At 40.9% G+C, this 15,937-nt stretch overlaps 1 protein-coding gene across 1 annotated transcript in view; it reads right to left on the reverse strand.

The window, feature by feature from the left end:
* Positions 1–15,937, reverse strand: part of NIBAN1 (niban apoptosis regulator 1) — a 67,186-nt gene that overhangs the window by 24,620 nt on the left and 26,629 nt on the right. Inside the window, exons 2-5 of the mRNA XM_080602319.1 lie at positions 14,648–14,778; positions 13,136–13,267; positions 12,343–12,457; positions 10,647–10,814 (exon numbers count right to left, since the gene is read on the reverse strand). Coding sequence (XP_080458445.1) covers positions 10,647–10,814; positions 12,343–12,457; positions 13,136–13,267; positions 14,648–14,778 — 546 coding nt within the window. The remainder of the gene's footprint in view (positions 1–10,646; positions 10,815–12,342; positions 12,458–13,135; positions 13,268–14,647; positions 14,779–15,937) is intronic.

A 15,937-nucleotide genomic window follows, 5' to 3' on the forward strand; every position in this document is an offset into this window, starting at 1 on the left:
GAGTATGTCATTCTTCAAAACAAATGCAGTGCCCATATAGCAATCCTGCAAATGCCCTTCTCCCTTATGGGTTTCTCTTACAGTAAATTTATTACTTTTATTGTTAATAATAATGAAGGAGGATATTGACTGTGGACAAAGTGCTTCACCAAATCTTGCTAAAGCACTGAGAGTAATCTAAGCTTTACAGCTGACATTTTGCAAAAAGCTGAGGCCCAAAGAAGACATAGATGAGCCAATGCTAAAACAGAATCCAGAAACCTCAGCTCACAGAGCACAGGTTTTAATTAAAGAAAAGCTGATTCTGACATAATGCCCATCATCTGACTACCAAAACTCAGAAGAAATTCACCCTGCTACCTGCAGCACTGACATCGATGTGTATGTTCCCAGGCTGGAGAACTGTGTACAGTTTGGTGTGAGATTCTGCATTCAGAGAGCATTACTTTCCATATGGTTCCTGAATTCTGCCTGCAGGTAGCTGTTTGATAATAGGAGCAATCTGGCATCCAGCAATGGCAGTATTTATACACGATGATCACAGATAGGCCCACAGGTAGGAAGGTTGCCTTGCCTGGCTCCTCCCTACCATCCTCAGTAACTGCAGCTTTGGTCAGATGTCTCTTCCTCACTTATGGGAAGTGCTAACAACTTGTTATACTTCTTATTTCCCTCCCATAACACCACAGGAGCCATGAATACCTCAAATCTTCAAAGTGACAGACTGACCTCAGCTAAGGAGTGGGGAAGTCAAGGCAGGAGGGTGCTCACTGGAAGGTCGTAAAGATGGCAGAGGAGTCGAGTTTGGTGGATTTTCACTGACTGGGAGAGTATTTGGCACTTACTATAATTTTGGGGATATGAGAAATTAGTAGAAATTGTGTTTAATTTTATATGACCTTACAGAAACATATTCTTGCTTCCTCATCTATTTGGTCAAAGTCTGGCTTAGATGAAGGTAGTGCCAAAACATCTATTTTGTAGCTGTTTCTTGCTGATCCCCTTATGTAGCATTTTCCTGGGACAAGAAATATCTCTGATTGTACAGTAATGGCGAAGGGTTGTGCTTCTTGTGATGCTATGAACAGAATAGTAGGAGGTGGATAAAGCTCAAAAATATTTGGGATTTTCAGTGTTCTACCTTTGGTTTTAGCAGTCTCAAAAGATGGTGCTTCCACCACTTACTATTTCCACTGGACATTACCCTCAACAGGACAAATTTTATGCTAAGAAATGCAAATTAAACTTTTCTCAGTTCTCTTACTCTTCCGAGTCATCTCCCTCTCCCCTGGCATCTGTTTCTTTCAAATATATTTAGATTGTTGTGTTTCCTCTGCTTTGCATTAAACATGCTCTTTAATTAAAAAAAAATAAAAAATCTAATTGAATTTCTTTTAAAATTCAGCTCTTTTTAAACAAAGACTGGTAAAAAAGAAAAAACACAGCCCAAAACCAGAGGGAGGCTGCTGAAAAAAACCATCTCTTAGCCATCTCACTAAGATGATCTCACATCACACAGGACATTTCTATCTCTTGTACTGGTACTTGAAGAAAAGCTATTGCACAGTGCCAAACACCAACAGATTTGGGTGAAGGCATCTGGAGAACATTAGGGAATAAGAGATGTTCCTGCAGTTAAAGAATCATTCTGCCAACTTCCCACCACCACAACTAGGGGATGCCCATCAGAGGAAAGTAAATGAACATGACAAAGAACAGTTTCCCTTTCTAAGAGTGATCTATTTAGCCCAGGTTTCCTATAATAGCATTTTTTCAAGTATTTCTGGTAATACTTGCCTGGGGTTTATTTGCTGTGGGTAGGGACTGCAGTGGTTAATGTCTGTTGCTCACACAGTTTCTGTTAATGATGAGCAGTTTTCTACTAGGAGGTGTGTGAGCGATACCATCACGCAGACGACGACGGACAAGACACAGAGAATTGCCAAAGAGAGAGCCCAGACCCAGTCTGTTATGCACAAGTAAGCAAGACCAACCTATCATCCTGTTACCAGATGGCAAAAAGCAACCATCCAAGTTCTTAGCACATTTCAAGAGTTGTTGCTTGTAAGATATTACAAAAAATTGGTAAGAAAGGTAGTGGCCATCATCTCCAAAAGGCTGAAGTTATGAAAAACTCTGTCTCCCAAGAAACAAACATATGGTCCCAACCCAAAGAGAAAATCGAAGTGAATCTATCTGTCTGAACAAGGGGAGATGAGAAGAGCTAAGGCACTGGACGTCAGGAAAAGACAGCTTGCCCAGGGCTTGTAATGCAGCTACAGCCCCTCCAGAAATAATTATATGAATAAAAGGACATATCGTTTAACTTTACAAAATGGAGTCCTGTCATATTATTACCCCAAATTGAGATCGAAGTGAAGTATAATGTCCTGGGTCTAAGAAGCATCAACCTCACAGCTCTGATGTTTTCCTGAGAGCAATGTAGTACCGTATGATTCATAGACCATGTGGTATAAAACTGCTAACCACTAACAGAAGCTAAATGAGGTCATTTCCAAGCAGGATACAACCCTGCAATAATACACTGTATTTATAGCAAATAAAGTTTTGCAGCGCAAGTTCCCTCCTAAACATTAAACCAGCATTTCAGATGATTGCTTTGCAGCATGCAATGCCTGTATTAAAGCTGTTCAACGCAGCACAAGACAGATTACATGGCACCTCCCTCTGCCGGGAACATCAGGCTGGTGTTTTATAGCCTAAACCACAGATTCACTCATCTCTGATAATCTCCAAGTGCTTTACAAACCATCTCCTGTATTCCTGGTAAAGATGAGAATTCTTTTGCCACTGACCTTTGAAGCTGCAGCCCAAATAGAGCCTTACACCTGCACAAATGGGTATCTTCACAGCTACTAAAACAAGCTCAGGTGGTGGGCGCAAGGCAGCCTCTCCTCTGCACCACCCCCTGCTTTGTAACACACAAGAGAAGAAAGATAAAACCAGGGTGTGGAGGTGACAGAGGTAGGAAGAACACAATCGCAATTAGGATTTTACACACGTTAATCATCTTGTCATTTCAGAATGAATACACCTCCCACAGACTGAAAATCCCAACTACAGTACAAGCTAGAGGGGCTTACTGGAAAAGTCAATCACTCAACAAAGGAAATAGTGTTGCAGAGTAAAAGCATCCCACAAGTAGGAAAAATAGTCTCACTTTAAGCAAATTATACATAAAATTCTATATTGCGTCCTAAAACATTTCATGGGTTTTGTAGCACCCCACAGGCCATGTCAAACGTATTTACAGGAAAATGGTTTTGAATGTTAAGACAGTGTTAATACTTCTGTGGCAGTTTACACACCTCTTTTGAATGCATATTTAGATTTGCAGATAAGGTGAGAGACATGGCGCAGACCAGCCATCACCTCAGCCACTCATGTGGAGTACAGGAGATCTGATCTTGTTAATCATAAAGTGATTTAATTGATTAAAGTGCAGCAGCTGCAGTGAGAGAAGTCAAGATGCAAGTCCCAGGTTTGGGTCATACAGGTGGAAGGCAGAATACTGCTTATGTTATACCTTTGCCCAGACCCAAAATATTATGCAAACCTTCAGAAAGGTCTTGCTTTCATCCCAGAGAAAAGCTATTTTCCTTTAACATAAAAAAAAAATACTGTAGGGTATCAAAGCAATTTCCTACTCCTTTCTACTTTAATTGGTCATTCTGCACAGTTTCTGAAAAAGATAATCCTGAATAAGATACCTGAACAAGAAAATTCTTTCCTTCAGCTGCCCTCTCCAGAAAAGAAAAGCCAACCTGTCTGTAAAATGAAGACTCAAAAATCTTTCCAAAGTTCTGTTTGGACTCATGACATGTGCCTTGCTCTGTACAGGGATAAAGACAAGCAGTACAGAATCAGGTTCAGAGGCAGGGAGCTGCACGTAGCTAGTAAAGAGGATGACAAGGAGAAGGAAGTATCTAACAAAGACAGTATTTCTCCTGATACAGCCAACCTTTCCTTCAGCTTGAATATGAAATGTCCTTTTCTCAACCTTTACCAACACTTCAATAATTATTTTGCATTACAGTCCAAGAGTTGGTAAGTCCTGTATGTACTATACACATGTACATGTAGGAAAGCTACAAATAATTATGAGAAAAACAACTGCCAGCTAAGCTTAGAGTTGAAATAGGAAATATGGACAGAGCTAGTGGCAATCCAAAACATTACATACAGAGATAGTAAATCTGATGCTGTCTCAGTTCTCCTATCGTAGCCAAGCTGTGCCAGAATGTCCTGCATAAGGTTAAAATGACATTTTGTATTTCTCTCTTGCCTAATACATTTCCATGTTGTACTTCTTTAATATATTTTTTCTCTACTTTTTTAGTTATGGTGAAATTGGAGATGGCAGGATATGGTTTTGAAAGTCCCCTAGCTTCCTGTGTCATGAGGGTGTTTATCAAGATACGGATGTGAAATCAAACCAGATGAAAGAATATAAAAATAAGAAGTGAAACTCTGCATCTCCCAGAATTAGCTAGTTATATTTTCCTTCCCATTACGCAGACTTCCCTACATTCCAGCACCAACTGGTTGGCCTTCTCTTTTAACAGCAAATACCAAGTGAAACACAATAGCTGGTAATCTTGTATAGGAAAGGAGAAGCCTGCCTAAAATGATGGATGGATGGATGGATGGATGGATGGATGGATGGAAGGAAGGAAGGAAGGAAGGAAGGAAGGAAGGAAGGAAGGAAGGAAGGAAGGAAGGAAGGAAGGAAGGAAGAGAAAGGAAGGAAGAAATATTCGAACGAAAATTCTGTCTGATTTAAAGGGCATGCAAATGTAAAGGATTAAAAAATGGAGGATGCTAAATATTAGAGCACTGTGAATATTTTGAGTATTTCCCTCATTACTGTGCTTCACCATTGGGGGTTAGGTGGCCATTTCAGCAGCAAACTGCCCCCAAAATGTGAGGTTTGCAGTTCTCACCACTTCTCTATTTTCCACAAAGAAAATAGGGATGGGGACGGAATCAGAGTTAGTTCAAACTGCTGGTGAAAGTGGAAAGAGATAAAGGAAAAGAGATGAATCACATGCTGTAGCCCACATCTCAACTGGGAATAGCAGGTCAGGAGAAGAGAAGAAAAGCTGAAGCCACTTCCTTCCACAATCCACTTCGACTCAAGCATAGCTTCTTTTTAAAGTTTTTGACAAGTTTTTAAAACTACTTTTTAAAAAATACTAATAAGTATTTTAATACTTACTTTTATGTAAGTATTATATGAAATGTTACACTGTTGAAGGTCTGAACTCCACAGAAACCTGAAAACAGGCATTCTGGAAGTAACAGTGAAAGGTCAGCAGCTCCCCCCTGTCAACCTAAAAATAAGTCAAGGCAAAACTTGGCGAGAGAAAGTTAAAAAACAGTATTATGGGCAGAAAACTCCCCTTCGTGCCGTCCCTTCTATTGGGAAGTTGATATGAAAACAGTATTAGGATATATATATTTTAGTCACATGCTGTTATTCTCCTGAATTACCTATGAATCATGAAAACTGAAACAAATATAGCAAAATATTTGACACAATGATGCAGTAAAGGGTCTTTAAATATAAAAAATTCTACTGTGGTCAACAATGCTAATTATTTACTAAAATCAATAACCCCACACTTGCTACATTGTGAATGTGTCCCAACTAAGATCACATCATGTTTTCCAGTAGCCCTTGAACCTGCATCTTCTTCTGACAGCTCTCTTTTGTCTTGACACATTTGCCATTTTAAACATTTATTTTTCAGTTTTGCTGAAACACTGAAGGCTTTATGATCACCCTGGGAAAATACTGCAAGTCTTGTACAGCACAAGGACAGACAAACAAATGTTGAAAGCTTAATTGTGTAGCACTGTGCCCAGAGAACTGTGCTTTCTTCTTTGCATGTGGAATTATCTCTAGGAAGAGTCATCACTAAATCCTATTACTCTTCACCACATTTTATGATTGACTCCTCTGTATTTGCTGGCTTAGAAAAAGCCTCTTCTGCCATGAACATTTTTTTTGGCTCACCCATGTTCTCTATTTAGAGACCTCCCCTGAAAATTATCTTTCTGTATGCGCATTCAAGTCATTTAACTAATTTAGCTCACCCTTTCATTCATAATAGACAAAAAGCTTTGAAAGCAGCAAATATGCCCATTATAATGTTTTATATCCTATGCCTTAGGATAAATTCAATGAGAAATGAATCATGGCATTTCAGAGCTGCATGCAATGTTCTCTAAAGCAGCCACTGAAATCCTTAATTACAAAGGTGTTAGTAAAGAACTGGACAATGTGGAGGGAAGGAAGCTTTTTGATGGAGCTTTTGTAAAGCAGTTTTGAGATAACAGCCAAGATTAGATAGCAGCACCTCTGTACTGAGAGTGCAAATTTACAGTTAGCTTTTTTTTTTCCCTAGAAGCAAAGTTTCATAACTATTAATTTTAACAGGAGAAGGGCCACACACTGAATGGTGAAAACAAGTTTTGAAATTTATTTGACTTGAACTCTGCTGGAAAAGAGTATCAAACGCAAACACAGCTTATGTTAGGGTTGCCAAATCTGGCAGCCCAGTAGCTGCAGCTCTCGTGACATCCTTCCCTACCTGCCCCACAGATAGCCGGTCCATGCTTTGGTCCCACGGCAGTAACTCTCAGGCCCCTACTTCTCTTCACTAGCTGGCTTAGACCTATGGTCCCTCCAGCCCTGCTCCCAATCCTGTGGTCTGTCCGGTCGCTGCCTCCCACATCTCCTCTCCTACTTGCCAAATACTCTGGATTGATTTTTGCTGGCGAGCGAAGACTATGTATGCGCACACCAGGTAAAATTCCACGAATCATGGCACTTCAGAACTGCAGGCAATGTTCGTTAATGCAGCCCACTGAAATCCTTAATTCCACCTGGTATACACGTACATAGGCTTCACTCACCAGCAAATAACAGAGTGTGGGGCTTGACTGGACTCACCACCCTCCTGTTTACACCTAATTGGCCCCTTTTATCTCCTTTTTCCTCTGTTATTCTCTGTCAGGGTTCCTCTGCTGCTCCCTGGGTATTTGTGTTTTCAGCAATGAGCCCTGAACCACACATCCTCACAGCTGAAAACCCCCAAAGTATTTGGATCTCCTCTCCAAATCCTGAGGCATCACAAAAGCCAACTTGCAAAGAGCAGAAGGGGAGGTGCCCAGATGAATCACTGAACTTGGATGATTTCTGTACTTAGTAATCCATCACTCAACTTTCAAAATCAGGCTAATTCACAGAATCTTGGTGTACACATCCTGTTCAGCTAGAATATTTATGGTACCATGGCCAATCTGGTCCTGGTTTGTTTAGGCACATTTTAAAGGTTTTTAATATGTTTTATCTGAATTGTACTCAAGAAGGGTGTAAAATATTGCTCCTTTGAACTACAAACCCTCATCAATTAATATAAAGGAAAGTTGAACACAATAGAAAATTTGAGGGGGAAGGAAAATCCCATAGTCCATACACCTGAATCATACCTGCAAGCAGTAATCCCTAAATCCAAATGTGTTTGTAATTATTCTTCTGACCATGAGTTCTGACATGAAAACCCAGAAACACAGGACGGACCAGTTATTTAAGATGAGAGACTCTAAAGAGAGTAAATAGCTGAATCCCAGAGTAGCTCCCATGTCAAAACCACATGCTGATTCACTCAAGGTTTGTGTTCAGTGAGAGACGGTATTTAATTCTGCTTCCTGGGAGAAAACTGATTTTAACTACAAACTCCTCTGAATTTTTGGCTGAAACCCAGTAAGATACATTCCTTTCCAGAACTCCTAGTGCTATTTTATAGAAAAGACAGAAAGGCAGCCTCTGATCAGACATTACATCTGTTTTTCTCCTGCCCTTGCCAAATCTGCCCTGGCAATGAAAAGATGGGGAGAGTGCTGCCTTGGCCAGTGCTCCTCATCCCACTAAATTCTATTCCCTAATCAAACTTAAAGGATTTTTCACATTTCTTCTCACTTTTCACTTTTTCTTTAATATAAGAACACAGCTGATTTTTGTATCACGAGCTTTATTAATCTGTAGTATTGCTGCAGGTATATGTAACATTGTCAAGTTGTTCAGATGCCTGTTTTTTGTGGATGGAACTGGTTGCAAAAAAAGCTTAAAAAAACTATTAATAAAGTAATCTTTCAGTCACACAGGAACTAATATAAATCAATATAATATGAAGTCCTTTAAAAAAAGAACACTGAAGAAGTTCACTCCAAGGGCAGAGCGAAAGTTACTGAGGTGCAGGTCAGTGATAATTTTTCCACTGATGACACTTTGGTTTCTAGGAGATGGTACAACTGCAAGAAATCAAGAAAATACTGGGTCCCATTTACTTAGCTATAAAAACCTGTTCGTGTTTACCATTGTAACAGTAGGTCTTAATCCAGACTGTCTTTATCTCCCAGTCTGTCAAGCAGAAATAATGTGACAGAAAGGATGAGCCTTGATAAAGGTACTCTGGTGTCACTAAAAATCTTCTGTTGGATAATAACTTGACCACAGAAAAAGCTGAGAAGAATAAATCCTGGAACAGATGCATAAATGAGCAACAGCTGAGCCATATGAAATATAATAAAACACAGACTTGCAGGCACTGAAGATGGAAAAGACCTGTTAGGTCATCTAGTCCCAGCTTTTGCCAATTCAGAATTGTGCCCTAGAGTGATGTGCTGAACTTTAAGGGAAAAAAAAAAAAAAAAGCTGCCAAAATCTTTTCAAGCCTATTACACTTGCTCCAGAATAGGGAAACAAAAAACCCAAACCTAATGAACAGGCTTCAAGTCATGGAGGACTCACAGTGCCAGGAAAACTTGATTGTATCCCCATCTCCTTACCAAACCCTGGTGAGGAAAAAAGGGCTAGCTTTCCAAAGTCTGGAGCATTTTCATACTGGATGACCACAGCTAAAAGCAGGCTAATCAGAACCGTAAATCACAGAGGCAGGCTTTGCCTTCAGGCACACTATGGGAATGTGGGTTCCTCTGCCAGCTATAAAAGGAATATTTATTGAGACTATAGACTTGAACTATCTGGAAGTGCCAAGTGAAGGTGTGTTCCTTCTAGACTGTTGCCTCTAGCGTATGCTAATCTAGTAATGAAACAGTCTTTATGGTCCCCATGACTGGGTATTTGCTTACCACAGTGTTTTAGCCCTCAGCCTCCCCACGCCTACACAGATTTGTATCAGAGATGCTTTGTCTGGTTTGTACGACACTGGTAGTGCTAGAACAGCATGCTGTGTCTCTCCACCTTCAGCACAAGCTTGGAAACAAGCTGGCAATGGAGACCCCAGCATGCTGGGGGAGTGTACATGACCTGGTTAGCATCGGGACTGGGAGTCCTGCATGTCCTGCAAAGAAGGTGCCTGGCACCAGCCACCACCCAGCCCTAGGCACATAACTGTGCATCTTAGGGGACTGCCTAGAAATAGAATTATGTGTGTTGTCATCAGGGAATGGAGTCTTAAAGTGGATCAGGAATAACTTTGGCAGTGGAGACAAGAGAGAAGAGGTAGCAATTGAGAAGAATCTGGGGAGGACAGCGTGAGACAACTGTCTGAGGGTAATAGGGTGAAACTGACGACCAGCAGACAAAAGCAACAGCTAAAAAAACATTGGCAGCAACTGCTGTAAGCAAAACAGACCATCTACACATTGCGCTCTCAATTCATCTATCTACAAGCATGGGCTTCAGGCCCAAGTAGATGAAATTGTTGGAGAAGTTTCTCTGTTTCCACCTCCCATGGAGGGCGGCAGGAGTAAATGGGACCTGAAAGCAACACTAAAGGCATGGAAGAGCCTGGACATCAATGGGGGAATCAGGTCAGCTTGATGAAAAAAGAGAAAAATCACATCAACTCACTCATCTTAAAAAGTGAAAAGCACTTCTTTTTCTGAAGGATCCAACTCATAAATGCTCTTCTACTTTCATGGGTGCAAGGTTATTTTTATATTCCTAGCAAGTCACAAGTTTGTGTGTTTTTTTCAAATTTTATACTCTAATGTACTCAGAAAGTGATATTTAAAATGCGCCCTTGTGCGAACGATCAATACCATGTCTGACATGTTTCAAGTTCCACCCACAAGGCTCTACCCTGGCTGAGGACTTGAGCTGCCATCTCAACACCCAACAAAAAGAGAAAATGTTTGACCATTGGAGATGTACGTACAAGACTTCAAATGTGTACTGGAGGACTGCATTCCCTCAACACTGTACACACATGGCTACTAGATTTATGCTGCATTTGCTAAGCTTGCAAACACAGGTGAGAGTTTGACATGCATTGTTCGGTAAACAACTCATATGATTTTGTATCAAGATACTGGCTTCACATGAACTGATAGAAAGCAGAGTGCCACTTTCAAAGTCATTCCCATGTCATCTATTCCATGCTTACTACATTGCAGCTCAAATCCAATTTAACAGCTCTCAGCAAAGCAAGAAAAAGGGGTATGTTAATGCATTCTCTCAGGCACTGAAAAATGAACAGCTTTCATAAGTGACTTTCATTTTCATACCGTTTTTTCTTTTTTTTACTATTACAAGCTACTTAAATTTTCACCGGTGTAAATGATGTACAGGCAGAAATCCTTTTTGCACTCACCATGATTTGAATGTCTCACACAGTCATTCAGCACTGCGCTGAACTGTCTCTGAGCCTCTGGCTCCTGGAAGCAAAAGTAGCTGTGTCGGGCGAATGGCTGCCACAGGTACACTGGGAACTCTCTAGGCAGCTGAACGAAGGCTTGAGCAACCTCCTTCTCGCTTGACCCTACACAAAACACATCTCAACTTAGAATTTTCTGGTGTCTTGGGGGTTGGCTCTTTTTCTCTTCTATGACAGCACAGACAGAACTGTTAAAACAAGAGACCTTTGCTAGAGTTGGGCAATGAATGTGACACATCAAAATCAAAATTTAGAATCAGAGGTCCTGTCATGATCCAAGTGGTTTGGGAGTTTTCAGTGGGACACAGCTAGGACCAGCAAACTCAGCTGGCACCAGCCACCTACCTCCCTGTTATACTGTAGCAGCTTGATGTCCTCTTGTTTTATATTCAAGGTAGACATAAACCACATATTTTTGGTAAAATTTCAAGGAAACTATGTCATTGGACTGTAACTGTTAGGGAAAAGGTTTTCATGGCAAATAAGTAAGACACTGGGCAACTCTGTTGTCTTCCACACAGAGACCGTAAAGGAGCATACAGTCTTCCATGCAGAAACAAACTGCATTAAATTGTGCAGGAACATCAGCAGTTTCCCTGTGTCCAAGATTTTCAGAGCTGCAACATGGCCTGACGGACTGTCACTTCAAGCCCTTGGTGGTGAAGCAAAGAAAGCATAAAGTACCTGCAGTTGCAGCCTGACCTGAGTCATTGTGTGCAGGGGATACTGTACAACACCATTTAGAGATGAACGAATATAACTAATCTTGTCTCAGTGCTGTGCATCGAGAGCCAAAAGATCTTCATCTCAGCATTGCACAAAAGGGCAGAGAGGCTGTAAAAGAGTAACTGAGCCACTCTTTGCAGAGGGAGAGCCATGGGAAGGCCAAAGTGGTGTGGCTTTGGGCTGCTCCACGTTGCTCATCCCTGACTCCTCTGGAGCCGTGGTGACACGCTGAGGACACCTCCAGGCTCTGCTGCCCCATGTCAGCCTTTGACCATCCTATGCCAGTGGTACCATCTTGGGAAAGGGTGTACTGGGGACACCTCCCAGAACTCATAAGTCAAGTAGTATGAGACAGGACATCAAAAAAAAACCCAACAACTTATCTACTTGTTGCCCCTATCCCTTTCCAAATTTGACTCTACAACATGGAGAGACTTGGTCCCTCAAACACTGAACTTTCTTCATCTTCAAGGGCTGGAGAGGGGGCAGGCAGAATCCCAGCAGTTCCTGTCGCAGAAACAACAAATCCAGCAACAGCAACCTTCCTGCCGTCTCTGTGGGACATATTATCAACTGTGAATCAACACAGGCAGCTGGCATCTAAAAATGGAAACAAATAAACCAGGAATATGAACAAAGCCTGGGAACAATGGTAGTGTGGTTCCTGCTCCGCTTCTGCACAGCTTCCAAAGGGTTTGTGTAGGGATACTGGAAAAAAAACACAGCCAGCATTTCTTTGAACTTTAGTTTGTGGCCTCTTCTGTGCATGTCCACTTTGAAATTAGGATTTGACTCTGTGCATCTTTTGTTAATCTACTTTAAAGTCTAGCCTCAATGTCTGCCCAGAAGTGGCTTGTGTAAGAAAAAGAGCCTGAGGTTTGGCAGTTAAACTTTTACCAGGGCTTACCAACAGGATCTGGAAAATGTTTATCAGACAGTAAATTGTAATCTTCTTCTGAAGTCAGCACTTTGCCCCCTGCAGGAACAATATGATATTTAGGGCTGAGTCCTTTCAGGTAGGCCTGGAAAATCAAGACAGAGGGAGTCAAAACTGAGATTTAAGGAGAGGGAAAACATAAAATAATCATACCATTTACAAAGCTAATGCATGCATTCCCCAAATGAAAAAGGTTTTGTCAGACTGAATTTCAGATATATTCATTGCGCATGTCAAATCTAAAACATCTTTAAGTAAAAAACATATTTAAAAATATTCTCTCAGTGCTTATCAGCCATGGTGAAGAGTCAGGGACTGAAAGGAGGGGAAAAGGATGGGATTTTCTGCTAAGCCATATTTGTTTGATTTGTCAGCCAGGGCTGGTTTGACTACAGCAGACACAAAACAAAAAGCCTCACTATACTCAGGCTTGAAGCAACCCAAAAATTTCTACTTAAAACCCAACCTGGTGACATGTTATAATGACATACAAAAAAGTCTTCTGTGATATTCAAAGGAAGGTTCAAAGTGCTGTGTAAGCGATTTGCAAATTTATGCAAATGTCTATGGCCAATGAAAGGTACTTCGTTGTACCCTCAGGCATCTCTATCAAGTTCCAGCCAACTCCACAAGGCTGGAGCAGCCTTTCTGGAGACAGCATCTCATCTATTACTGCTTAAAACAAAGACAGTAGCAGCAACAAATTCATCAGATCTTGGTCTCTTTGGGAGCGCAGAAGAACGTAACAGGAAGAAGCGTTTACCTCTTTGGTCTCAAAGCAATCCACAGTATAGTCATTTTTGATAACGACATATCTGTCCTTCCACTTCTTCAGGTCCTCAACAAAATGCAGCAACTCTGTTTCATATAAGACTGTCCCAGCTTCTGCCTTTGGCTGCAAAGACAATTTTCCAGATTTGAAATGACTCTGTACTCCTGGCCATTTTGAAGCTTTTATTTCTGTAAGACTGCTACGAGGGCTTTTCAACCTTCAAATGAAATCTGGAGTAATGCACATCAGTTTGAACCAGGCAGATCCTACACACACAATCAGATTATTGTAGTTTGTGGTGATGAAGCAGCAGAGAAGCTCTGCCTTGCAACACCACTTTCAGATTTCTGAGGCAGAGATGTTCTTATGTACCTTTCAGTTGATATGCTGAATGTAAGATGACATAGGTCACTATTGCCTACTTTCCAATATGCACTAAAATATTTCTTTGATGCAGCAAAGTTTTATTACAAAATAGTCAATTATTTCACATTTCTTTGTAATGCTTTTGCACCTGTGCTCTTATAATTGGCACACACATTTTTGAAAGATGCTGCTTTTCTATCACTGCACCCTCTACATCACATCTTTTCCCTACTCATTTCTAGAGCATCAAAAATCCATGATTTTGAACACAGCCAAAAAAATTAGATTTATACCTTCTTTATATTAAAGGTTGGTTCTCCACATTTTCCTCTAATAAGGAGACTTTTGTCTCTCTTTTTCTCTTGTGCTCTAACAAAAAATCACCTCTCTGTAGCTTATTTCACAGAGGGGATTATTATCATCTTCTTTAAAGAATCCTTTAACCACGGCTGAAGGGATTAATTGAGTGTCCTACCTAAATTTCTGCCCTAAACATAAAATTTCTCTCCCAACATCCTTGCAAAACCTTGCAACCATTGGGAAACAACTAGTTTTGCCCAAGTGTACAACTCTACATTGATGAAATGCATACTTTGTACCAGAAACACGTTAAGGTTCTTCTCCTATGATGCCCTCCCAAAAGATGTAGATTGTAAAACAGGCAAAACTAAGAAAAATTTTCAGAAGTAAACTTTAAACCCACACCCAAATACATCTTTTCCACCTAAAACTGAACCAAACCAAATCCAGCATCCACACTTGCAAATTTATTGCGTAAACTTGGGTGATACATAAGAAAGTACACGTACAAAATGTCCTAGATACCCATTTATTAGGTATTTAAAGTCTGTGTTTTTACATATAGAAACATCTAAATAACTTTGCAAGAATTTTGGACTTGATTTTTAGAAGCTTCGAGTATCTGTACCGCCTATTAACATTACTTGAGGGCATTCAACACTGGGAAAACAAGAAAACCGAGCCCAGTTGGCAGCTAATACACTTCCAGATCATGTTTTCCATACATTACAACTACTAAATGGGTTATTTAAATAGTTAATGCATTAATTATTTCATGCAAGAGAGCAGAGCTGTATGGCAGCTTCAGGATGGGGCCAGGCCCACGTGTCCTCCTACCTTGGTTTTCAGGAACTGCGACTGGGAGTCACGGTGCTGCTCCAGCTCATCCTGCACGTGCTTGCAGAAAGCCACGGTGTACTGGCGTTTGTAGTGTGGGCTGAAGTTTTTTATGACAGCTTCTGTTTTTCCTGAAGCAGAAATAAAGATTAATTACAATTAATATACATTAGCTCAGGAACTGTAATGCAGAACCAAAGCAGTTATCACCACCAACCTAAAATATTGCCCAACTGCACCAATGGTCACTTGCAGCACAGAAGGTCAGGAAACCCTGATGGATGCACTCAGCTGTTGTGATAACACATGCACAGATTTTTTTGATTTTTTTTTTCATTCTAGGAGTGACAGAAGTAGGCAAAACATACCCCAAATCCATTACTTTAAGTAAAGATGCTCTCTGTCTCTCCCAGGAACATATTGCCACGGAGTCGTATGTTTGATAGCTGATAAGGTTTCCAAAGAAACACACACAATTGGTACTGGATAGTGTTTAGACACCTTACCGAATTTTATCACACAATCAGGTTGTAAAGCCAACTCATAGCTCTGACAAAGTATGGTTTCTAGGCTTGGGCACTAAAGCCCCTTCTTTGTTTTAATGTAAACAGATACTCAGTCACATCGCATGAAACATTAATCTTGTATTGTCTTCCTAACATCGAGATCTCAGCAGCAGCAGTAGCAGCAGTAAACACATTGAGGGTCTAATTTCTGGAAATCTTACAGCAATTTACAAGTAATTAACTCATTAACCCTGCCAAAGACATAATAATGCTTTACAGGGAAGTGAAGCTAAAAGTTAAAGTCACGTGTACTTATGTGACTCTGAAGCAATGCAAAATCCCAAACCTGGACTATGATCTAGATTTCTGGAAGAGCATCCTGGGTACTGGAGACAGCCCATTTTTCTTTGTTTTAAGGAGGCCCGTGACAAAGATTTCTTCTGAGCACAGGACACAGAAACATAATTTCACACCTCAAACGATTTTGACGCTTTCAAAATTACATTTTATCCCACTTGGGGGAAAAAAAAAATATGTAAGACAAAAATAGGTAGTTCCCAAACTGTGATTTTTTCGAAGCCTTTCATATGCATGGGTTTCCAAACCAGGACCGACATTCAGCACTCCTGAAGGGTGAAACGGGAACCAGCAAGAAGCAATGCAGTGCTCAGGGTCTGGACCACCTGCCCCCTACGGTGATGTACCCAGACAGACAAACGCTCCCAGCCACCCACCAGGCAGCCACCTAAAAGGATGCCTTGCGGGGGGGGGGGGGGGGGTTCAC

Source organism: Anser brachyrhynchus (genome assembly GCF_964034855.1).
Source record: "Anser brachyrhynchus genome assembly, chromosome: 8".
In the NCBI taxonomy this organism is placed as follows: Eukaryota; Metazoa; Chordata; class Aves; order Anseriformes; family Anatidae; genus Anser; species Anser brachyrhynchus.